This window comes from Pelecanus crispus, chromosome 4 (assembly GCF_030463565.1).
Source record: "Pelecanus crispus isolate bPelCri1 chromosome 4, bPelCri1.pri, whole genome shotgun sequence".
Taxonomy (NCBI): Eukaryota; Metazoa; Chordata; class Aves; order Pelecaniformes; family Pelecanidae; genus Pelecanus; species Pelecanus crispus.
This window is the reverse complement of record NC_134646.1, coordinates 2,327,536-2,352,944: the sequence shown is the minus strand read 5'-3', so window position 1 is coordinate 2,352,944 and position 25,409 is coordinate 2,327,536. Positions and strand designations below refer to the sequence as shown.

The window sequence follows — 25,409 nt, the reverse complement described above, 5'->3', positions numbered from 1 at the left end:
CAAGGAGAGGTAGGTGAACCTGATCATGCTTGTCCCTCCCTGACAAGGAGAGGAGAAATCCCTGCTGAATCTAGAGCAGTCAATCGCTTCGACCGGGGTGCACAGGCAGGACCCAAGGAGTGGTGGTTTTCTGCTGGACTCAGTATTGCAGGAATGCTTAGCCGTAGGGGAAGAAGTGAACTTCTGGTTTATGAAGAAAACTGATGGCTAAAAATCAGCTATGTGAATAAAACGGTTTCAAAGGATGACAAGACTGTTGGTGAGTGGTACTGCAGTGCAGGAAGCTTTTGGGGATCAGTGGAATTGTTAGTTGTACTGGTATTTAGAATTCTTTTTTTTTCTTCTTCTTTAAACGCAGTGACTGTGCCTCTGCTGTTTGCTGGCCAGCGCTGGCTCCTACGGCGGGAGGAGGCTGGTGATAGCTTTTCCGTGGGAGGGAGGAGGTCCTAGTAGTATGTGTACTTCGCTCAGGACTTTGGCACAGTTGGCCCGTAAAGGGGAGCAGAGCCTTTCTTGCGCTTCGGCTGTTCAACCGATCGCAAATTAGCTCCCCTCTCTGCTGGGCAGAGCAGGCACGTAAGTAGGGAGCCGAAAATCCCACCGGGTTCAGACCCTCCGCGGCTTTGTCTGGCTTTGCTTTCTGGGTTTGGAACCAGGGAATTAGTGGGCACGCTGAAACAAGTTTTCCTTGTCCTGCCTGCTCCTCTCCCCGGATACCTCCCTCCTCCCTGTGCCTGTCAGCCATCTGCAGGCTCCCGGCAAGGAGATAGAGGTGTTTTCCTCATTTTTGCCTTACTGTATTTTGCCTTACTGAATCATCCTCAGAACGGCGATGTAAAACCCGTGACCCGTGTCCAGGCTCAGCTGGATCAGCTCTGCAAGATTTTTCATTTGGAGTGACGGTCGTAACGGAGTTAAAGCTCTGTTTAACCTTATTTAAATGTCCTCAGCGTGTCCTGTTCCTGAAATGTGTTTGCTTTTCACATGTGGCTGTGTTTCCCTCTTGGGGGGTTCTTTGGGGGCTGGGTAGGAGGCAATCGAAGCAAATGCTGACGTTGCTTAAATACCAAAGGTTTACTGCTTTGCTCTTACAAACAAAATAATGCTTTTATTGCTTTTTAGGATGTGTTTTACAGAAGCGTTGCTCGTCGTAATGCAGAACGAAACAAAGCTTCCAAAGCTTTGCCGAAGCCTACCTTAATTTGACTCCCCAGGAAAAAAAAACGCTTTGCTGTATTGCTTTGTGCAGACTAATAAACCCTTTTGACTTGCAAATCTCTTCCCACTATGAATTAAGTCTTGTATTATGCAAATCTCCCTTTCAGTTATCCTTTTCTTACACCTTGATTTTGAATCTTTCCTTTAGACCATGGCTTGCATGACGTTTTCTTTCTTTTCCTTTCTTTTTGCTGTTTGCAAAGACTCTTGGGAGGATTTGACAGATGTGGTGGAGCAATTGCGCGATGATACTGAAGGTGCGTGCCACACCAACATCTTTCAGCTATTATTTCCACTAATGATTGGCATTTGACTTCTGATTTTGAGCCCGAGTGCAAAATAGAGTTTTCCTTTCCAGCGTGAATAGCTGTGGCTTTCCCAACATGCTTGTCTGGTTGAACCAGAACATGCTGTACTAGTTGCACTCCGTGTGGATGTTTGGTTTCTGCTGTTAGCGTGTTAAAGAAAACGCCTTTGATCACTCGAGTGTATGCATTGCTCTTGCAATTGTATTAATTTACATTTAAAATGGCTATTGGGAAGGATTTTCTTCTCAATTTTATCAGCCCCTTCGTGGGTTCCGTGTGATCAGTTTTGGTTTCTACGTTCTGAACTGATCTCTCTATGGAAAATATGTGCATACAATGTTGCTTCAAAAAATGGCTTTAAAAATTTTCGGCTATTTTTACTTAGTAGAGGTAGAAAAAGTGAATCGACAAGGGGCTAGTTTACTTATATTAAATGCATTCCGAGACAATTATTTTCCTGAGCCCGATACGAACGCAGCTTAAAAGGTTGCAGCAATATGTGGAAGCTAAATTTTAAAAACGATTTCAGAAATCACCCCGAAGCTTCAGATTTTCTGAAGTATTTCTGTTTATCAACTCGAGATTTTGCACAAGTGACTCTAAAACTTGCATTGCAAATTTTGATTAACTCTTGTGAAGTACTAAATGAGAATTTTTTTTTTTTGTAGTGACTCTTACTTGATTCTTAAAAATGATGCAAGCGTGAAATACTTGAATCCCCAATTCAGCATGCACTCAAGTAAATTTGTAATTTGTTGACTAAATGCAACTGTTCATGCTTGGGATGAAAGGGTTTGCCGCACAAAAGGCTAATACACCTTTTGGAGGCAAGGGAATTTTCCTTTTCTGGCTGAGAAGTTGAAGCGCTCGTCATTAGGAAGAATATAGATTTCAGCAGAGAAGGATGGTTGGGAGTATTTATACAGGGCAAATTCTTTTAAAATGGCAATCTCAAATTAGAAGCTAAAGCCAGGGCTCTTGGTATCTAGAAGACTTCTGAGCCTGTCCCGTTAGTCTCACACTGATAATCCCAAAGGACGAAGGTCAGCAGATGCGTTTCAGCTCTTCTTGCCAATTTGTGCATTGAGTGTTTTCGAAGGTGTTGCGGGTTGCAGATCCCATGGTTTTCATACCAGTGTTTTACTCAGTTTTGGTCTACTTCTCACTGGTAGGATGTTAACCCAAAACTGCATTTGTTTCTTTGTAGCACAGATAAGCAATTTAAACGTGAAACTCGGTAAAGCAAAACGGTGAAATTAAGCGAAGCACTTTTATGTTATGGACCCAGGGTTATAAATAGAGGGTAGAGCATGAGCAACACTGTGAAGGATACATCTGTCTTCCAATATGTCGTTGCTATTGTCATTAGAATCATAACTGATTAGTTCAGGACGGCAAAGTAACGCAGCTAGGTTTGGGACTCACAAAAAACCTTCCAGTGCAGATAGTTTTAAGCATGTTTCTGGCAGAAGAAAAAAGCAAAATCAACCATGACATAGCAAAACTTACTTTTATGTATATTTGGAGAGTCAGATGGTATGAATCTTTTGAAAGAGGATATGTTGTGCACAAAAATGAGTTTAGATGCATTAACTCCACGGACCGCTTGCTGGTCATCTGCGAATGGTGCCTTTCTCAGCTGTTGGGCTTGGTTACGTGCCGGGGCTTCTGCTTGGTGGCCTCGTAAACGAGGGAGATGTTCTCCCTCCTGGCACAAGAGCTAATTCTGCTTCCCCAGCAGCTCCAGCAGCGGGTATAGCCAATGTAGTCTTTGGCGGGAGGAAGAAAAGGGTTTGAGACTTTTTTCCCATTAAACACTGTACAGATTTTTTGCATTGATTTTGTCGGGGTGGGATGCATTTGAAATGGGCGTCTTGCCTGTTTTCACTTGTATCTTTATTTCCCATGACCACCACTCTGTTCTGGTTTTTTGGAACTCTTACATGCCTAGATGTGTGTGGGGAAACTGTCCTCCTCGGCAGTCGATAGAGACCGATGGGTGCTTGATGTGGAGTGTGCTTTCCCCCTCCAAAGTCAACATTAAGGACATAATAGCAAGAACAAATGAAGCAATGTTTTAAATTCTCTGTGAAAATGTTTCCTCTCGTGGGAAATCAGATTTCATTTTGGTGAGATGGTGTTAGTTCAGCTGCGTGCCAGTTGATCCACAGTCCCGCAGAGTAGACGGGTTGAATTTTGAATATAGAAGCAAAAAATGAGTAGAATTTCTGCAGAAACAGACATGCCTCTGCTTTTCACTTGTGAATCCCCATTTTTATTTTCATCGCTTACCTTTAAGGGAGTGTTTGCATGATACGCAAAGTGTGGATCACCTCATCCTTGAGAATGGTAGTCAGGGGCTTGCGTTGCTGGAAGGCAGATGAGGCATTTGGATGTAAGGGAATGTCAGGAAAGCTTCAACTGAAGCTTGAAAAATACGTAATGGTGTTGAATTCCCTATTTCTTTTTGCAGCATTAAAATAGCCTTAGTTGGCTTTAGCTTATTTGTTCATCATGAATGGAGGAGTCTGGATCACAAGAGCAAATAGCTTGGATGGCAGATCATTGCAGCAGATTGTGCACGGGCGGGAATTTTAGGGAGGCCGGCCCAGGACCCGAGGCTGCTAGGGGAGAACTAAATTAATTATTCGGAGAAAAATGCACATTGTGTTGCTGCTTTTTGGCTCTCGGTCGATAATTTGTGGAGAGAGAGCGTCAGCCCAGAGGAATTTTCTCACCTTCTGCATGGTGCGGTGTGGTGGAACAGAGGCTAAGGAAAAGACAGTTAAAATGATGAAAGTCCTTAATTTATCTAGGGATTTGCTTTCCACGTTTATTTGAAATTATACATGTGTTCATGATTTCATAGCCTGAGCAGCTGGAACTAATGTTTCTCCTAATGTGAATTTGCTTAACTGAAACTCGGTGCACTGTAGATCGCTGGCTGGTTTGTTTCGAGAGCACATGTTTCACCCTTAACATATCCCAGTTCATCCGAATACGGCATGAACTCTTTGCAAGATGCCGTTTCTATTCCATGCACAGAAGCAGCCTTTCTAAATTTCACACTGCTTTACGTTTGGATCCTTGATTTAAGATGGATTCAGGACATGCAGAACCTTGCTGAAATACTAATTCATTGCCAGATTTGTTCACATCGGCAGTGTTTCATGACTCCATGCATTTGATCAAAGATCTAGCTTTATTTTAGTTTCTTAATTCTTTTAGGGTCATTCAGTATGAGGAGGGATAAAATTGACTGTCACCAGGTGAGAAGTATTTAGACCACGGTTGCAGCTTAACCCTTTGAGGTCCAGTATGGCATTGACTTTTCCCTTGACTTTTGGGTTCCTAGGTACATATGTTACCTTTTAAACAAATTACAGGATTCCTGAGATTCTTGGATGCTTTTGAAAATGTCTTCATGGAAGCTTCTCAGGAACCCTTTGCTCTTCGTGCTGTTAGCATGTGAACGATTGTGGCAGTTTTAACTCTTTAGAAACCTGGGAGTTCAGTGTTTTAAGGAAACAGTCAGATGAGCTGATTATTTTACCCTGGCATTCTGGTGGGACCCAAGTCCAGTTCAGTCATGACCACTTACATCCCATGTGCAAGGTTGCTGGTTAGAAAACACGCCTGTTGTGTAGAAGCTACAATTTTTAAATAGCGGAAGTGTCTTGAGAATTTCAGGTTATTTCAGTTGAAATCCAAACCACGTTGAAAGGCGAAGTTTAAGGGCCAAGACTTTGCTTTGTAAGGTTTACGACATGGCATGCGTAGTAAAACCCAGGTAGAGTTTTTGCGTTAGAGGCAGAAAGAGAAAGTTGGAGAAGGTATTGACTCAAACAGAGAATCTCAATTGCACATCAGGGTCAGACTGTCAAAGCAGAAAGTGTCTGGGTTGACTTGAAGCCAGGCGGGTAGCCTCAATGTGTAAAAATCATCTTTGCTTGCTTACCCTGCTCTTTTATACTCAGTTTTAAAGCTGTATATGTTGCAGCACATATAAAAATGGTATAAATTACTTAGGATTTAATTTCTGGAATAAATCTTCGGGATTTTATCCATTTTTGCACTATGTAACAGTTAATCGGTTTGCAAGATGAGACTCTTAGATAAGCTGCGTATGCAGAGCACCGTCATTCACAACAGACTAATGAAGCAGAAACCTTTAATTAGTTAATGTGATGAAAACATTTTTCACTTCTTTAGACTGTGACTGCGCATTTTACTCTTAAATGAAAGCATAGCCCTTTTTCCTTTTTCCTAAGCGCTTTCATCAGCTCAGATGTTCATTAGCTCTTAAAAGTGTTGAAAGAATCTAGTTGTCTTGAACATGCTTCATACGCCCCTCTATTATGCTTGCTGTTTTGGTTTTTTTTTTTTTTTAATTAGGGTAGTATTGACCCCAGTTGACACACAGCAGTCACAGACCTCTCAGGTTCATGGAAAACCATGCGCCTTGCCCCAAAAAGCATACGGTGCCCTTGACCTCGGTGTAGGTCTGTGTGAGGCAGCAGCTCTCGATAATATTAAGAAAGGTGCATGGTTACCTGTGAGTATATAATGGCGTAGGACCCTAATTAGGACAAGAGGAAATGGGCTCAAGCTGCGCCGGGGGAGGTTTAGATTGGATATTAGGAAAAATTTCTTCACGGAAAGGGTGGTCAAGCATTGGAACAGGCTGCCCAGAGAGGTGGTGGAGTCCCCATCCCTGGAAGCGTTCAAAAAACGGGTAGATGTGGCACTTGGGGACATGGTTTAGTCTAGTCTACCCTTGATTGGTTTAGTGTGGACTTGGTAATGTTAGGTTAATGGTTGGACTGGATGATCTTAAAGGTCTTTTCCAACCTAAACGATTCTATGATTCTAATTCTGATTCTAACTCTGTCCTTGGACTCTACCATAATTCAAATTAGCTAATAACCATAGCCAAAGTAACATTTTCCATGTAGTTGTCTTCTATGGTTTCTTTAATTTTGCATTAGCATTTGATTCGCCACCTAAGCAGAATCGCTTTGCGTGCCTGCCTTGCTACCGATTGGATCAATGAGCGGCTCGGGCAGCGGGCGCGGGGCTGCTCTGTACTGCGGCAATGCTTTGCTGCTTGGGGCACGCCGCTGCGGGACCAGCGGGGAGTTGTCTTGGTTGTAGAATCATAGAATTAGAGAGGAGAGGAGGTCTTTCTGTCTTCCCGTGTCTCGCTGTTCCCCTGGTAGGGGAGAAGAGAAAGAAGCTGTGATTATTAACAAGGTTTAAGTCAAGTCTTAAAAGTTTTAGCTATGTTCAGGAGGCAAACACTCAGCTTTTTGAAAGGGTCTGATCTCGCTACTGAGATCAGTACGCATAGCGTGGGTATGCATAGGAGTTTTTCTTCAAAGCCTGGCCAGGCGAATAATCATGTTCAATCTAGACTTCGAAATGTATTTAAACCATAAAGAAAAAAAGTCTATTTGTTTCTTTTACTGCAGCACCCTACTCTTTTGAGGGTACGTATAAAAACTGCCTCAGATAATTCAAACCTACTAGAGATTCCTGCCGGTTTATCTGTCGTGGTCAGAAGCACGGACGTGCTGTAGGTAGAGTTGTGCTACCAGAAGTATTGAGGGAGGTGGTGGATGGGGTTTTTTTACCAGATAAGCTTGTTATGAGCGGATTTTGAATCATGGCACTGAAGCAAAGCACAATTTTGTGACAGTAGTTCTCTGCGGTAGAAGCAAATGCTGTAGTGACGTTCATACACTCTTAAAGGGAGACTGTGATGGATGCTGTCGGAGACAGTGTTCACTAGTTTTATGCAGAAGTACAGAGAAGAAGATATACAGAAGGGTTTTTCTAATTGCAAGTACAAAAATCAGTTTTTGCAATTGTGTGTAATATTGCGTCTGACTTTTTTGCTGAGTCTGCATTCCTAGTAATGCTGACAGTTAGCTACATGGCAAATCGTAAAATGGATCGCAAATCACAAAACAGGTAATCGGCTTGATGCGCATGCCGAATGTATCAGCTCCAAACAGTAGGAGTTCTGCGAAGGCGATAAAAATCACCCACTAAATTAAATCTTTCTATACAGTCCAATGCTGCTGTGAGAATTGTGTTCCTAAATGAGTCCTTAGAAGTTTACTAAACTATGAAAATAAACTGTGGATGCCTAGTCTCAGCGTTTTTATAAGATGTGAGCCCAGGCTACCAGTGCTCGAAGGCGGTACAGTTAGTAAAACAAAACTCTCAGGGGGGTTTTGATCACTTTGTCCCTCGGCAGTAGACGATCGAGTGGAAACACAGGAACAACTGGACTTGTTTGCCACTTCTCAGAACAAAGCGGCATTTGTCCGTGGCAGCAGATGTGGCCTGGAGCATGACTAGATGGGTGGCTGTTGATTGATGGCAATTGCAGCTGGCATTGATCAGAGCCCCTTTGATGAGGGGTACTGCAGTATTGCCAGTGCTATTGCCCCAGGGCTAGGTCTGAGTGTTTCTGTGAGCCACCAGCAGCATCCCTGATAAAAGCAGCCTGTCCTCTGGCAGACAGGCCACCCAAAACCAAGCAGCAATAACGAGACCTCACCAGCCTGGGTGCCAGCTAGCCCTGGAGCCCTGGGAACCTGACCGTGGCATGCTTCAGGGGCAGATTCAGCAAATGCGCCTTTGTTCCCAGGTTTCACAAATGCTCTCTTTTGATTCCCTTTCATAATTTCTCAGGTCCTTTGATTGAGGATGTTTGTGTCTCCGCTTCAGTAGTTGCTTTTTGTCTCCCAACCCTAAGGTGCCTTTCAGTGTCTCCTGTCTGGCGTAAGGAGTCTCAGTTGCGCGGTAGCAGTTGCTACTCTTCTTGCCTGTTTTGGATACAGCCATGGGTTACTGACATCAAATATGACTCCTGTTGGCTACACGCTGCTGGGCCTACAGTGCTTTTCAACCTGCGGGAGATACCCAGGATTGGGAGTGTGAACGATGTGCTTTGTCATGACTCTGTGGTTCTATAAAGTTTTGGTCCTTGCTCTCTTTTTGGCTGGTGGGTGCTGACAAGATGCTTCACTGCAGTGGCAGTACATTTGAGATGACAAGGTGTTCGCATTCCAGCAGTTGGACTTGTCAGCATCAGCATCGTGATGAAACACGATGATCACTTGCATCATCAGGACAAGTCCTGTAGGAGACTGCAGTAGTCTCAGAAGAATATATCCCTTGGCCTCTTTTGGCTAAGTTGTTGTGTTTTGAATGGCAAGAAAAAAGGTCTTTTCCAACCTAAATGATTCTGTGATTCTATGGAATCGTTCTTCATGGTTGTATTGACAAGAGGATGAGAACTGTTAATGATCCAGACAGCTCAAGTCCACCTGACTAGTAGAGATCTGATGTTTACTCAGAGGCAAACCTGCTGAGTACAAACCCAAACTTAGGAACTGGATCCCCTGAGGATGAGGGTTGCATCTTCCCCGCCTCCTTCACCATGAGAGGTTCCTATGTCTCTCCTTAAAACATCGCTCTCAGCTGTCCGTATGTTGAAGAGACAGAGCCTACAAACAGTCAAAAAGAGCTTCAGAACACCCCGAGGGTTGTGGGCGTCGCTGGGTGGGTCTGTGTGGTGGTACTCCACAGAGCTGGCAGGAACAGCCATTCTTCCCCTGCTTAGATTTCTAGACATTTTAATGGCTTCTTTCATTGAACTTAGCTACGTGCTCCCCTGCATTTTATTTAGAAGTGTATCTTCTTTTGTTCTAGTTGAGGGTTTTCAGTCTCTGATATTTACTCGCTTGTTGAATGCAAGCATGCTTTCTAAGTACGGCAGATAAAATGTGTGCCCTGTGCTTAGACATGTCGTCTTAGATGTCCTCTGGTCATGTTTCTGCTGCTAGGTGTACTAAATTCCCTCGCGAAGGCGGTAAATTGGTTCACAGGTCCATGGCTGTTTGCAGCAGCCCTAGAGTAAATGTGCCTTACAGGGTTATGAACCCCCTTGCGCCAAGGAACTTTTGCTCAAAAATTGGGTGGGAGATTGCAGGCGCAACAGATGCGAACGAAACTCGCAACTGATGCAACATCCTTTTTGTAGGAAGAATTTCTCTCTATTACTGGGTATCTCCAGGCCTAAAGCTTAAGTGCACTTTATTTGTTGTGGCCGTAGGACAATTTCACTCCAGTTATGGGACAGTACTGTTGTAAACGAGTTTGTTTCTTGAGGTGTTGGAAATGCACTGATGGTGTTTGGGAAGAGAGGTGCTCTGTGAAAGGATGGGTGTTGGCGCGGGCACGTTATACAGGTCAGGGAGCGGGAGGCCTGCAGGCAGGGTGTAGAATGGAAGATGGATGTCTATTTGTTTCTTGCAACTAGCAAGCATAAAGGTCTGAATATTTATAATGTGGTAGAGGAAGAGCGTAGTCTTGGAAGAGCTATGCGTGTTGGGAATTAGAGTGAGCTGTCAGAGGAGCCATGAAGATCAGCTCCCTACTGTCAGTGGTAAAAAACAGTAGTGTTGATAAAATGGAGAGATGATTGGGAGTTAGCTCCATGTTACATCTAAGTTTTGGGGTTTTTTTGGGGGGTTTTTTTTGTTTGTTTGATTGGTTGGTTGGTTGGGGTTTTTCTAAGTCATGAGAAGTAAAGATGCAAGACCTGGGTGGAAAGACGCATTGATGGATTAAGTGCGAGCGGATTCCTGGTTGGCTTTAGATGGAAGAACAAATCACGAGTGGAGAACTCTTACCAGTTTGTAGCTGCTGGATGTAGCTGGGGATTTGAGTTGGAGCAAGTGACGGCTGTAGCATTCAGTAACACATTGTCGAGATGTAAAGCACAATATAATACCTGTCTTCAAAATTTGAAAATTTAAAGGTTTTGTGGTTATTTAAAATACTGAGGCACCCTTAATGTGATATATGACGTATTCCTGTGTCATTGTGGCTTCGGCCATAAAATGCTAGTTAGGTTTTGATTTTTCTCAACAAAAGGCCTGAAGAGAGTGCGTCGCATGAAACTGTCACTGCCCCTGAAAACAGCTTCAAAGCTGAGGGACAGAAGAGGCGTATACAGGATATCTTACTGTGTGAAAAATAGCTTTTGTTACTCAACAGTATGTTTTTTTCCTTTTTTAATAGATCCTAATTATCTCATGGCTAATGAACGCATGAACCTGATGAACATGGCGAAACTGAGTATCAAGGGGTTGATTGAATCGGCGCTCAATCTGGGCAGGACGCTGGACTCCGACTATGCACCTCTTCAGCAGTTCTTCGTTGTGATGGAACATTGCCTTAAGCACGGCTTGAAAGGTAACCTCGCTTGAGGAGAGTCCTCCCGGGCTGTTTGTCATAGTGTAGGAGCGATAAAGAGCAATCTTCTTGTAAAAATCTGGTTTTGTAATCTACAGTAGACTAAAGAGAGGGTGAGCAGGGCCACTGCTGTGGTCACAGGTGGCTTGACAGGCCACAGAAAGGGGAAGAAAAAATATCTCCTGAAGGTATAACACTGCAGGTGAAAAGTTCACAGTTGTTGCAGGTGCTTGCTGGTTTTAAAACAGCTTTTCAGATGACTCCAGTGTTAACTAAGTGATCAGTGATAAAATTAGCTCCTCAGCAACCTCATGACTCCCTTTTTTTTCTGCACTTCCTCGTGCTTTAGGGTTGCAGCGGTCCTCTTGCTGGAAGAGGAACTGCAACACGGAGGTCCTATCTCAGCAATTCTGTCAAAACTGAGGATTTTGGCTTTGTGCAGCTAATGTCTTGTAAGCTGCTTTCTAAAATAGCAAGCAGAGCATATACTTAATGATGTAATATGGAGTCACAACTAAAATTGCCAAGTACCAGAGTACTTCTCTTGATGTGCCGCCCTTGCACAATAGTAGCTTGAGAGGAAAAGCAGAGGATATTAAATGCCCTCTCGGCACCCATACGTACATCCTGCGGTGCTTCTTTAGTAGTCGTGTTCAGCATTATGTGTGGAAGAAGTGATTCCTATGCTGGTTCAAGTAACATTGTGCAAGGGAGAAGTGTTCCTATTCTTCAGCTCCTTTGTCCATTTGCCAGTGTCGTCAGTTTGAAGTTAACAGAGTTTTCGGGTCTTCTCACTGCTGCTGTGAAATTAGCAGTAAGAACTATGGAATAAGAAAAATAATTTCCAGCTTTAGTGCCTAGAGCTCACTAGAAAGCTTTTCTGAGGGAGGAAGGGATGTGCAGAGAAGCCCCTGGCAGCTACGGAGAAAGAGCAGGTTCAAAGTGGTGCGGTCCATTTCTTTGTAGTGTGATGGTCAGTGAGAAGAAATTCCCATGCACACACAAGTGTAACTTAGGGACAGTGACAGCATCCTAGTAGAAATTTTGACCTCTAGCACTGAATCGAAGTTGCTGGTTATCACCAGATGTTGTTGTTTTGGCATGTTGGGGGTGTAGGGAATATTTTCTGGCGTCGGTCTCAAGCTCCTGTTACCTTATTTGAATGATACCGGTAATTGCCACACTTGGCCATAAAAAGTCATCTGTTGTACTTGCCCAGCAGCAGTCCCAGAAGAATCTTTCTGGCAGTTTTTGTCTACCGTTCATGCACTCTGACCATGTTTGAGAATGTATTTAGTCAGCACGGGTCTAACAGGCTCATTTTATATCTTTTTCTTTTCTAGCCAAAAAGACTTTTCTTGGGCAAAATAAGTCATTTTGGGGACCTCTAGAACTAGTAGAAAAACTTGTTCCTGAAGCAGCAGAAATTACAGCAAGTGTTAAGGATCTCCCAGGGCTGAAGTAAGTACAGTCTCCTACTGCGCAAGCACGTATGTTTTTTTATTTTAAGAAGGATGGTGAAGAAGAGAAGGAGGGGCAAACATCACCTTCAGGAATACATCTGCCCCCTTTGGCTGATAAAAATGGATCATTACTCTCTTTTATTCTTAATCAGGGAACTGCAGAAGGAGAGGATAGGATATATTCTTTCCGTGTTAAGTACATGGGGTGTTATGGACAACGGTGCATTTATTGCTAGCACTGAACGTGTGACGACGTGTCTCAGGAATGGGAACAGCCTTTACTGACTCTCTGAAGTCAGACTGAAGAGGAAGGGAATTGGAAGGAAGGTGGTTACAGGTTAAATAGTTTTGATGCTGATAGAGGTAGTTTTTCTTTTAAATAAATTCAGGTAAACTTGTGAAGTTTGTGTAAAAGGGAATCTCAGTCACAAAGTTGGAGAAGATACTAGCTTATGTTAAAGAGGGGAGGAAAAAAAACACTTTAAGCATATATTGCTTTTAAAAATGTCATAGTTATTTCAGACCACACATTCAGGTTTGCTTTTTCCACACTAAAAAGAAACTGTAAGAAGCTTTCAGCCTGGAGAACAGAAAAAAGGGTATAAGGAAGCTTTTGTATGAGTAGCAGGACTAAGGATTAAATCTTCTTTGCTGAAAGAAGAGGTGAATAGATTCAATAACAGTTTCTTTCGTGTTAGTATTTAGCGGTGTACATATGGACAAGTGCTTTTTACTGGAGATCTGTGCAGGACTTCTCCTGGAACAGCTTACAGGACCAGCCTGGAGTGCCAACAGTGTTGTGCCAGAGCTCCTGTTACCTTTTCCTGTTGTAAAAGAATATGGAAACGTTAAATAAATCGAAATAAAGAACAGTTTTAGAATAAGTTTCTAAACCTTGGCCTTGAGTTCATAGTAACTCTTGGGAAACGTCATGTCATGTATTAGTGAGGTCAAGAGTGCGGAGTAATGAAGTTGGCTTCCGTGGACAGTTGCTGCGTATACTAGTTAAGGTTAGAAAATAAAGTGCCCCACGTGCTGTTTGCTATAAGACAGCTGACTGACTGCTGGAGATGGACAAGAAATTTCCTTTTAATCCGAATACTGCTCAACACGGGGGATTTACACCTTCCTTGGGAGCATCTGGCCCTGGCTCCTGGCCAGCGTGCCAGGGTAGATGAGCCAGGGCTGTGATGCAGCGTATCGGTTGCCGTATTTGTAAAGCTGCGTGCTTCAGATTGCCAGGAGAAACAGCGGGGGAAGGACTGTGACTATAACCCACTGCATTCTGTGAGTGTGTTCGTGAGCAAAATAGTTGAACAGTACTGAATTTGTGTTTCCGGTTGTCTTTGTGGAGTCTCACCCAACTTAACACCTACCTGAAAGAGTGGTGCTCGGGCATCTGTGCTGAGCTGAAGTATACACGTGTTCTTCTGACTTGCCGTATGCAAAACTGATTTTGAATTAGAAGGTGAGGTGTTGAAGCAGCTGATCTCTGTCTATGTAGTCACATCCATCAGGGGTAAAGTCAGGGAAATATTTTTAGTATAACAAAAAATAGATAATTAGTTGTGAGAGAAGCAGTGATTGCTTGGATAAACTTGTCCATAACTATTTGCACTTAAATACCTTGTATTTCCCTGTTTTCATCAGTGCCAGCTCTATCTTTGAGATGCAGAAACTTCAGATAGAATGGGATTATTAAAGCTGTTTGTGAGTGTGCATTGCAGTATCTCTAACTGTTTTGTTTCTGGCCTTTGCAGGACACCTGTGGGTAGAGGAAGAGCTTGGCTTCGCCTGGCTCTAATGCAGAAGAAACTTTCAGAATACATGAAAGCCTTGATTAACAGAAAGGATCTTCTCAGGTGAGCGCCGAGCTCGCTCTCGGATTAGGTTAGGTTATCTTCTGCCCTCTTGTAAGAACTTTACGATCTTTTACACCCAAATGGTAAAGTATGCATGTACTTTTTTTGAGAAAAGGTAATACTTGTGAAATGCAGAGCTTCCTGTAAAGGAATTAAAAATGCTTAGCATTTTTTCTTAATTCAGAAGCTCTTATTTCTCTGCTTTGTCTCAAATATCCATTAGAATAAACACAAGTTTTGGTTCCTAAGAGATTATTTGGGTGAAATATTTGTACAGAGGGGATACAGCATTCCCTGTCTGCAAAATCTTGGCCCTGGATTTATTTCTGACCTTGCCACCTCATTACCATCTGGCTTGGAACAAGTCATTTCACTTCTCTCTATTTCTGCTTCCCGCTCATAAACCAGCAATAATTTTGTAGCTTAATTGAAAGTCTGTGGATTTGAACTCCTATGTCTGTGTAATGCGGTAGGATTGAATAAATACGCTGGTGTTTCTTTGCTCAAACAAGCAGGTTTTTGTTGGCTGTCCATGTAAAGCCATAGCTGACTTGGGGTTAGAAAGGTGAATGTGGTGTCGTCCACTGGAAAATGGGGCAGTGGCTTGTGTTAATAGTAGTATGTAATAGAGTAGTAGAAGTATGGTACTTAAAAAACTCTGATATTAAGCCCCAGTCTTAAATCTTCAGTGTGCTGTACCACTACTCAAGAATCATGCGTACTTTCCATCACCTTTCAACAGCTGAGGGGCCAGGTCACCTACGTATTGGGTCTTCGGCTCACCTAAAGACTCCCTGTGCTAAGAGAGATTGGTTCAGGCAGAGCAGGAGTACGTTGATAGCGCGTAGGAGTAAGTTTCTGCGTCTACTATGTGCCGCTGCCTGGGTTTTTGTTAGGGCTGAGATTGCATTATATTGTCCTATGAACTAGCAGGGATCCCGTGCTAGTTGGCATCTTTCTAGTTGATTCTTAAAGATGCAACACTTGTCTTCTCTTGCTGTGCATCCTGCAGTGAATTTTATGAGCCTAATGCACTGATGATGGAAGAAGAAGGTGCGATCATTGCTGGCCTCCTAGTAGGTTTGAATGTCATCGACGCAAACTTCTGCATGAAAGGAGAGGACCTGGACTCACAGGTACTGGGTGTTCAGTTAATGTTTTTTTCTCTGCTCACTTAAATTGGAAGAATTCTCCTTTGTAGAGGACTTGGATCAACTGAGATACAAGCTTGTTACTACACGTAGCAGAAGACTGATGTAAGCTTGTTACTACGATTGTGGTGTTTGGTTAGCTGGCGGCGCTGAGGTCAGACTCAGGATTTTGGTTTTCTCTTGCTGTTATGCTTTGCTGTGGTCTGTGTGCAGGTCGCTGTGGAGTGAAGTGTAGTAAATGAAAAAGGAGGCGAAAACGGGGAAGGACTTAGAATCATAGAATCATAGAATTGTTTAGGTTGGAAAAGACCTTTAAGATCATCCAGTCCAACCATTAACCTACATACCAAGTCTACTCTAAGCCAGTCAAGGGTAGACTAGACTAAACCATGTCCCGAAGTGCCACATCTACCTGTTTTTTGACTTAGCCAAAAGGAGGGGAGAGATGGGCAGAACTGTTAATTCACTCATGCTGTGTGATGAGATCATTGTAGCTGTTGAACAAAAGAAAATGAGCCTGGATGCAGTTATGTTCCAGCTTGCATAAGCAGTGTATATACCGATAGGGTGATGGTAATGATTTGTCCTTATGTCCTAAGACTCGCTTGCCAGCTTGCTGCTTATCCTCGTGCATTTTTGCTTGAAATACGCCACGTTTTCATTAATTTTGAATAGATTACTGGTATAATGAATCCTTGCTGTAATACAACATGTACTGATGTCCTAACTGAATGACTCTAAACTTTCATGCCTATGGACAGTGTTTAGTCTTAGAAAAAGTGTTTAATGTAAAATGCATGCTCTTCTGTTCTAGGTTGGAGTTATTGATTTCTCAATGTATTTGAAAGACGGGAACAGCACGAAAGGCAGCGAAGGGTAGGTACAAGCGCAATTGTCCTGCTGCTTATCTCTTGGTAACTTGTTATTCAAGAATTCCAGGTTGCCTTGCAAGCTGTTACATTTTTAATTAAAAAGCTACTTAGACTGAATTGTTCTTCTGTAATAAACCATAATATATATATAAAAGATACTGGAATTATTGGGAGGGAGCAGGGGAGAAGGAAAGTCTCCCAGAAATTCTGTGTGTTCTTCCTTAGCTAGCGATTGAAGATAAAAATATTTTACAAGTGATCCTCTGCTGAGTTAGGTCTGCCATTCTTTAAAGCCTTTCAGGTAAGTAGCTTAGCAGCCTTCACCAGTTGTATGGCTAGCAGGATAGTAGTTTATTTTTGGCACCCTAATATCCTTAGAAAAAAAAATTCTCCAATTGGAAAAGGTCGTAACTGTAATAATAACCTGAGGTACTTGTACCAGCATACACAAATGGAGCTGTGCAATATTCAGAGCAAGCAGGTGAAAACTACAGTGTGGGCACACTGACAAACGGGTCAGGTGTTGCGGTTTTTTGAGGTTCTTCAAGAGTACTTCTTCCTTCTAAGGAAGTTCTGCTAGTTTGAATTCAGGTATATATTTAATAATTATCCCTCAGGATCAGGTGTTTTGATTGCATTTATTTTATCTGTAGTTTCATTTTTAGAACATCCTTTTCTTTAGTTAAGATTTCCTGCTGGAAGTGCATGCAAAACATGCATTTGTTGACAGTTTTCCTTGAATGGGTTTTGGTGAGATGACTCCTGGCCAATATAAATGTGGTGCGAAACCAGGTTTTTTTCTTTGAAATACTCCTGTACTCTTTGAAATGTCGTCTGCCTTAATCATTCTGTTTTGTGTGTCACAAAATGCCTGAACGTCGTCCAGGCAAATGGAGCGGTTTCAGCTTCTTGGCAGTCAGGGGACAGTGAGTGATTATAAAGGCATAGACTGCACCTTGGCTTCGCTATTTCATAAGCACCACGTAGACTCATTGGGACCTAGGGTATCGGGACGCTGGATATGCAGGCGATGCTGCCACATTTCCTCTTACACCTTTAATGGCGTCTCTTAGTTCTTTGAATCCAGGCGGCTGAGCTGAATGATATTTCTTTTTCCCAGAGATGGTCAGATAACTGCTATTTTGGACCAGAAGAACTATGTAGAAGAACTCAATAGACATTTAAGGTAAGACATGATTCATTTCTTCTTTATTATGTAGTCGAGCAAAATAGAAAAATGGCTTTTAAAAAAGAAGGAATTACTGTAGGGTTCTTTTTTCTCTCCAACAGCGCTACAGTAAACAACCTACAGGCCAAGGTGGATGCCTTAGAAAAATCCAACACTAAACTGACCGAGGAGGTAAGTGTAATAGAAAATCATCGGATGTTTTGGCCTTTTGGAATCGGGCATTCAAAAGGTAAGGGAGGAGTTAATTTCAGATTTCTGGTGTAGGTTTTGGAATTGGGCATTCAGAAGGTAAGGGAGGAGTTAATTTCAGATTTCTGGTGTAGGTAATGATGAGTGTTTAACGATGGAACTGGAATAACTGACCTGCCTGTAACCTGAATTACACTGGCTGTTGCTACTAAGCATGAGGTGGAAAAACAACCAAATGTTTATGTTAAAAACCAAAAGCTGCTGAATACACTTCATCCCTCTGAAGTCTTTGAGTGCTTCCTGATATTTTGAATATGTCTTAGAATAAATTGCACGGTGGGTGTGGTTTCGGATGCTGTACAGCTGATGTAGGTTTACCAGATGTCCAGACATGCCAAAGAATTTTTTAGATGTCTGTTATTATTATATTATTTTGACAGGTGCAGAAGTTTGCTACGGTGTAAAGATAGTAATTGAAATGTTTCAATAACGTTCCCTCTAGCCTGTCACAATTTGCAAGAAATAAAGGAAAAATTATCATTATGGATAAAACGTTGTTCAGTCAGAGCGTGAAAAATGGTTGGTGCGTGAGTCATAGGTGTAACCTGTGTTTTAAAACTGGTCTTGCAGCTTCATTAGTAGTGGCATAAATGTAATAAAATCTTTTGGGGTCAGTTCCCTGACAAATGGGTGACAGTAGGATTCATCCTAGCGGTTTTACAGTATCTCTGCCCGCTTGTCACTTAGCTCAGCAGAATGATTTTGATTGGGCTGTCTCAGTGCTCTTGCAGTAGAAATATGAAATAGAAATTCTTTTTTGCTTGTTTGCCCTCGCTAAAGGAGGTTTGTGTGTCTGGTTATTGAACATCTACTCTAATGGATGCATTCCAAGTGATGAGAAGCTGTAGTGATGGAAATTAGTGTATCCGCTCTTGCAATTAAGGAGTAAGAAATGTTTTTTACAATTAAAGTATTTTTTTTTTAAATTTGCAGTAGAGGCTACCTTTCTCAGCGCTACTATAATAAGTGGCTCTTGATTTATTACCCGCAGAGTATGAGTGCCGTGCCCATTAGGCATGGTACCTGTGAGATTAATTGCAATGTTGACTGAAGTATTTTATTTATTTTCAATAATTTACCTGCTTGTATCTTAGTGAAGTCTGCATGCTGTTCAGAGCAAGAATTGAAGTGACGCTGGAACACGCTGTGCCAACCAGGGCTGTTTGCGGGGTGTAGTTAATGAACTGCGTCACATGTCACATCAGTTTGTGTATTTGGCTTGAGCTGTACCAAAGACTCGCAGTTTTATCAGGGTAATTTCTCTTTGGGTTTGTCACTTAAGGTTGCTGGTCTCTTGGAATGTCACTGAGCTTTTCTTGTGCGCAAGGCTTATGTAAGTTACAATTTACAAAGCCGGAAGGAGTTTTCTGAAGTTGTTTTGGCCTTTGACCACACGCTCAAAGTAATCTTTTAGTCTGCGGTGATGTCTTCATTGGGAATTCCTCTGAGGCAGATGCCCCGTCTCGTAAGGGTGATGTGTGCTAATGATCCTTCGTTTCCAGCCAAATCTTCCTCTTCTGATGAGGTCCTCATTGTGCCTCTCCTGCCCAAATCCTTGAGCATCTTACATCTCAGATGCTCTACCTAGCAGTGTGCCCAAACCTACTGAAGCTTTAGCAAAGCCACGCGAGTATTTCTTCTCTGGTAATGCATCTCAGTTGCTAGAAGTCAACAAAACTTGGCTGCCGTGCCTTCACGTTTTTCCTTTTTGATATCTTTGGCAAGGGAAGGGGAACGGAGTGAGGATTTCTGTTGAGTTGCGCTAGCCACGTGTTACGCAGAGTCTAGCAGGTAGAGAGACCTGAAGAAGTCAGTAACTTCACTGAAAGACAGGAACCGAAATAGGTTGGGAAGTCTCTGGTTTAGCTGATATTTGAAATCCATCACACTGGCACTAATTGATGCTTTCCCAGATAGTCTTTCGCCATGGTAGAGGCCGAGTTGTCTTTTGCCACCTCCAAATATTGGGTTTTTTTTTCTCTTTGTAAAAAAATGAGTACAGAAAATGTGTCTAGAGAGGGGAAAAAAATGGTCAAGTATATTTTTGATATGTTACCATTGCTCTTTGTTCACAGCTTGCGGTTGCAAACAACAGGATTATTACACTGCAAGAAGAGATGGAACGGGTTAAAGAAGAAAGTTCTTACATCCTAGAGTCCAATCGTAAGGTTGGTGTGTGTGAACGATTACTGAACCTTTTGGGCAGTCCCAGCCCAAATTGGACTGAGAAGTAGGTGTATTTCCTTATGTATCTCACACAAAAACTGCACTAGATAAAAGTGATTCCAGGTGGGTCCTCCGCAGAGGGTGACAGATGGACCCTGGCCACAGTAAATCCTGCCTGGCCGTAGCTGATGAAACCGTGAGCGTGCGCAGAGCCGAGGGCTAGCACAGCGTGTTCCTGGCTTGCTGGGCGGAGGTGTCCGAAGGGCCAGGAGGAAGGATGATTTACTGAGGGGGTGGCAGAAAAATTTGGACATAGGAGTTCTGCTTTTTTGGCCTGAAATGCTACCCTTTTTGGAAATCTAGGAGCAGGATCTATACTATTTTTTTTTGTTGTTGATTTACTGAAAGTACTAGTAACTATGGCAGAATCTGGTTTTCGTTTTAAAACCCATAAGATCTTTTTCTGAGGTTGTATAACCGTACTTAGTATATTGTGAAGGTTCTGAAAACAGGCAGTCTGTCCATTTATTTCACATCCGTTGAAGTGCACTGAGCACCTTGGAGAAACGGAAATAGAGTAATTTCACGTGGAAGCTGCATGCTGCATTAACTGAATGGAGCTCTGAGTTTTGATAGTTGCAGAAATCGTGTTCAAAGTGGTGGGAAGAGCAAATAATCGACAAATGTGAGGGTTAGTAGCATATAATGACAAGCTAATTGGCTGTCTTCATTAACTTAGGTCACTAAAGACAGAACTGCTGATGGACATGCACTGACTGAGGCACGAAAACAGTTAAAGGAGGAGACTCAGCTGCGGCTGGTAAGGACTGTGTGAGCTTGGAGCTCGCTACAAATGGCTTTTTCACATAATAACTCCGTGTCAGACACTCTCTTTTGAAAATGGTTGGCTAGGGGGGTTTTTTCATTCCTGCCAGCCTGCTTCAGCCTGACCTGAGACAGTCTCGTCAGAAGCGATGTTAATTTTGTGGCTCTATTGATCAGTTCGAGGTCTGCTTCTCAAAATGAGCAAGACACTTGCATTTCAAGGTCTGACACATCTCCCTTGCAGACAAGGATATTAATAGAATCATTTAGGTTGGAAAAGACCTTTAGGATCATCAAGCCCAACCATATTGCTGCTGTCTGAACTGTTATTCAATATAGCGTGTTCAGCTGGTGGGGAGAAAAATGCCCAAGAAGAATGATTTTAGGAAATAAAAAGTCTGCCAGCTTTTCTCTAGTCCCCTCCCTCAGAAAGATGGGCCTGTATAGTCCTTTCTGACTCTTTGTTAGTAATGCTGTTTGCATTGCTTGAATATTGGACCGAAAATGTGGATTTCTTGTCCTTAGTCGTCTTTGATGGGACAGATCTGTAACTGTGACGCTGTGGCAATGCAGCATGCTTCTAGGTAGCGACTGCATTGGCAGGAGCACCGGTCGAGGGTGGTTATCTTGTGCGTGGTGAGGAGAAGAGGAGGCTGAGGGGAGACCTTATCGCTCTCTACAACTACCTGAAAGGAGGGTGTAGTGAGGTGGGTGTTGGTCTCTTCTCCCACGTAGTTAGCGATAGGACGAGAGGAAATGGGCTCAAGCTGCGCCAGGGGAGGTTTAGGTTGGAAATTAGGAAAAATTTCTTCACGGAAAGGGTGGTCAAGAATTGGAACAGGCTGCCCAGAGAGGTGGGGGAGTCCCCATCCCTGGAAGTATTTAAAAAACAGGTAGATGTGGCACTTGGGGACATGGTTCAGTCTAGTCTACCCTTGATTGGCTTAGAGTAGACTTGGTAGTGTGGGTTAATGGTTGGACTGGATGATCTTAAAGGTCTTTTCCAACCTAAACGATTCTATGATTCTATGATTCTATGAAAGCTGGCTGGTAACGCTGACTGATCCGTATGTTCCAGGATGTGGAGAAAGAGCTGGAGGTGCAGATCGGGATGCGACAGGAGATGGAGCTAGCCATGAAGATGCTGGAGAAAGATGTTTGCGAGAAGCAAGATGCGCTGGTGGCGCTCAGACAGCAACTGGATGATCTCAGGGCCCTAAAGCATGAACTGTCTTTCAAGCTGCAGGTAGGGAAATAATTAAATCGGACGCAGTGAATTCCAGATAAAAGCGATAGCTCTTGTTCTTTTTTCCCCCCTATGAATCTAAAAGGTGCTAGGTGTGGGAGGGTTACAGGCCGTATAGCATACTTCTGTCTTGCTGCAAGAAAGCTGCGGGGCTTGAAAAAATATATGTGGTGGAGGTTAAAGGAAAATGCAGCTTCTGCTGAAGAAAGACTCATGACGATCCAGGAATGTGTGTGACTGGGGAAAGCATCTTCTGTGTCTTTGTGGTATAAAAACTGAGCCATGGTAGCTTCTCTTCCAGTACGATCTAGTATTTGAAGGTATATGGTGTAATTAGGTACGTTACTGTGTCATAACAAAAGCAGACTCTTAAGACAAAGAGCAGCACACAATGCTCAGAAAGAAATCCTAAAATAAACTTTAGAACAGGAAAGAGGAGCTTCTGGTCTCCTTGAGTCAATTGTTCTGTGCAAAACAGTCAAATGATATTAGCAGGTACTGCATTAATAGGGATTATAGGGGAAGCTTCATTGATTATGGCGTTGCCCTTTTGCAGGGTCCAGACGTAGCCTGCACCTCTGTGCCAAGACATTTGTCCTCACGATATGGACCTGGCATTTGCTTTCTGAGCACCTTCTCCTGCCTCTTTGGCTTCCGTCCCTTTCGTTTCATGTGCCACATGATTTATCGTGGTTCGTTTTGGTTTTACTGCTACTTACAAAAAACCTATGATGCTCCTTTTTCCAGAGTTCGGACATGGGAGTGAAACAGAAGAGTGAATTAAACAGCCGTTTGGAAGAAAAAACAAATCAGATGGCTGCCACCATCAAACAGCTTGAACAAAGGTAAAAAAAAGAAACTTTTACAATTATAAAATCATGTGTGTATTCTAGTGGTAGTGTCCCACTGACCCTGAATGGACCAGGAGAGAGTCCGAGTGCTCTGCTGAGCTGCTGCTAATTTTCTGAGCTGCTGTTAGGAGAAATGCTTTGCATGCTCAGGAGAGCTTCCATTAGAAAAGAATATTCTACTAAACCAGTAATTAACATAGCAGCTTTGTTTATCTACATCAGCTGCACTGTTGTATGGTATCCAGTCATTACAAGTCAATCACTATCTCTAGTAGCACTGATAAAAAATAGAAACATGAACTCAGAGAAGTTCTTGCCTGTTAGTGACAGTATTACAGTGGGAGCAGGAAGGACAAGCGTGCAGCAGAGGCCAGGCTCAGAGGTGCCTGGTTATTCCAGATCTCTCTGGTACCGTTTTGAAAAAAATACCCCCAGCTGAAGCATTCTCTTCATGAACAGCCTCGTACTTTCTGAGGAAGGTGAGCATGAAGAAAATCCTCATGTGAAAGTAAATGGAGGAAGATGAGAGGGCAGCCAGGCTGCTGCTAGAAGTTGATAAAGATAGCCCATAGGTAAAATATCCATTTGGACTGGGACAAGTTCCATCCTGATGACCGTGTTGCTCTCATGTTACTAACCCTCACGAAATTAGGAGGGCCTCAGCATCGCAGTCGGATTGATTTGATAAGGAGCAGTGCTCCTTTTTTCCCCTTTGTCTTGCTCGCAAAGCCAGGCCTTGCGGGGCTTTGGCCAAAGGTTCAGAACTTCAGTGTCTGCGAATTGCCCTGACTGTCCTGCTAGCTCCGAGAAAATCAGGGGAAAGCATAGCTTTCAGCAACGTGTATTGTCTGGGACTTATTTAATGAGTAGGGCATTGCGCTAAATTAACGCTCCTATTTTAGGGTTTATATTGTAAATGGTTCTTTATAAAAAAGATCATTTTGTTTGTAGAAAATTTGTATTTTGAAATGTTTTATGATATCTACTCAGCTAATTGATTTGCTCTCTTTCTCTTGCTGTTCTTACTTTTCCATTTTCTCATCCTCCTCATTCTGACTTACTTATACAGTGAAAAGGATTTGGTGAAACAGGCAAAAACCTTAAATAGTGCAGCAAACAAACTGATCCAGAAGCATCATTAGACATTTTTATGTCTGGTCACCTCACAGCTCTGACATCAGAACTCATTTATGAGGGGAGAACTTGAGAATTGCTAAAAGCAACTGTTAAAATGTTAATTGTCACCTAAAGTTGATTTGGAATTTGCTGAATTTTTAAAATCAGTGAGTTTTTCTTCAGAGATTTAGAGTCGGGTATAAAAATCCCTAACTTTGCCATTTAAACTGTGTTAAAGTACCAATGAGTTGGCCAATAAACACACCAGAAAAGCATAAGGAACGGGAGATATGTGGCTCTGTACATCCCGGTGATGCATACCGTATACAGCAGCACAAGTCTTCAGCATTTATGGATACTAGGTGCGTGGGTCAAGCCAATATCAGATTGGCCAGCTCTGGAAAGTCAACTAGTTTTCTGTGTTACCCTTTTTGTGAAGTAGACGAAAAAAATGCATCCCTGGAAGTTGTTGAAAGTAGTTGTGTGCGTACCCCAAGCTGTTACCCATCCACTTCTGTTCTGCGGGTTCAGCCCCAAGTCCGAGACAAACGGGCGCTGCTCCGTAGCTCGTCACCGTGAAGACCAGCCCTCTTGTAACCGAGACTGCTTGCAACGATTTCGCCTTAGGGACTTGGTGGGAGGGTGGGGACTTATCCTTATTCCTTTAAACTTCATGTGTCCAGAATTAGTGGCTAGGTGTCTTAGAGTAACATGATAGAGTGGTAAGTTCAGTGGAAACCTCCTTTTCTTTGCATTGCCTTCTACCTCTGCCATGAATCCCTCTAGACATACGTTGCGGTTCTTCCCGACTGAAGGAAGCTGAGGAGAGGTGCTCCCCTTCCTAGAAAGGGAAGCTACACATCGTACGGAAAATAATCTGATCTTTATACTCTAAAAGAAACAAAAATAATTAAAAAAAAAAAGGAACAAGATGTGCAGTGGTGGGGAGTAGAAATGGTAATTTGGTACTTGACCATTCCTTGTCTGAGTAGTTTAGTGGTTTAAAAGGAAGAGTTGCCTTTTACTATTACACTTCTTTCATTCTGTTGCTCGATACAAATGGAATTTGCTAATGAAAGAACAGCTAAAGCTTGGAAACAGCTCTCAATAGGAAAAATAATTGCCAATTTAACACCCCAGTGCAAAACTTTAAGTAACTGTAGCTTGGACTATTAGAAACTAATGTCCTCTTCCCTGTGGCCGCAGAAGTTCACCGTGCTGGCCTGTCACAGGCTTTAGGTTATAAGTGCTCCTAGAGATTTTTTTTTTTTCCTTTCAAGAAGATCACGTTTGGGGGTTTTCTGTGTTGAATAAGGGGTTTTTGCTCTGGTGAGATGCCTGTAGAAATTCTTCGGTGCCAGTTCTCCCTTTGTCCTGTGGGGTAGTGCTCCTTGGGGCCGTGGGTGGCAAATGTGACTGAAAAGCAACTGGGGCAAGATCACCTATTGATTCTCACTAGGTACCTTTCAAAAATCTGCGAGGCTCAGCCTAGTCCTCCTGTACGTGAGCGTGCACCACCGCTTGGCTTGTTTAATGGACTCCCGCACCCAAGGAGACTTGGAGACCTGTTTTAAATCTCTAAGCGATGCCCAAGTCGCGTGCTTGAAAGTATAAACTTAA

At 42.8% G+C, this 25,409-nt stretch overlaps 1 protein-coding gene across 2 annotated transcripts in view; it reads left to right on the top strand.

The window, feature by feature from the left end:
• The window catches only part of RUFY3 (RUN and FYVE domain containing 3), a 35,756-nt gene extending 11,941 nt beyond the window's left edge, over positions 1 to 23,815 (top strand). The window contains exons 2-14 of one of the 2 annotated variants that reach the window (XM_009482515.2): positions 1,422 to 1,475; positions 10,626 to 10,799; positions 12,143 to 12,260; positions 14,023 to 14,124; positions 15,137 to 15,260; positions 16,090 to 16,151; positions 17,268 to 17,333; positions 17,438 to 17,507; positions 19,661 to 19,759; positions 20,491 to 20,571; positions 21,655 to 21,822; positions 22,570 to 22,667; positions 23,743 to 23,815. In XM_009482515.2, the coding sequence (XP_009480790.1) occupies positions 1,422 to 1,475; positions 10,626 to 10,799; positions 12,143 to 12,260; positions 14,023 to 14,124; positions 15,137 to 15,260; positions 16,090 to 16,151; positions 17,268 to 17,333; positions 17,438 to 17,507; positions 19,661 to 19,759; positions 20,491 to 20,571; positions 21,655 to 21,822; positions 22,570 to 22,667; positions 23,743 to 23,815 (1,289 nt within the window). The remainder of the gene's footprint in view (positions 1 to 1,421; positions 1,476 to 10,625; positions 10,800 to 12,142; positions 12,261 to 14,022; positions 14,125 to 15,136; positions 15,261 to 16,089; positions 16,152 to 17,267; positions 17,334 to 17,437; positions 17,508 to 19,660; positions 19,760 to 20,490; positions 20,572 to 21,654; positions 21,823 to 22,569; positions 22,668 to 23,742) is intronic. The other variant, XM_009482516.2, reaches the window with a different exon arrangement.
• The last annotated feature ends 1,594 nt before the right edge of the window (positions 23,816 to 25,409 follow it).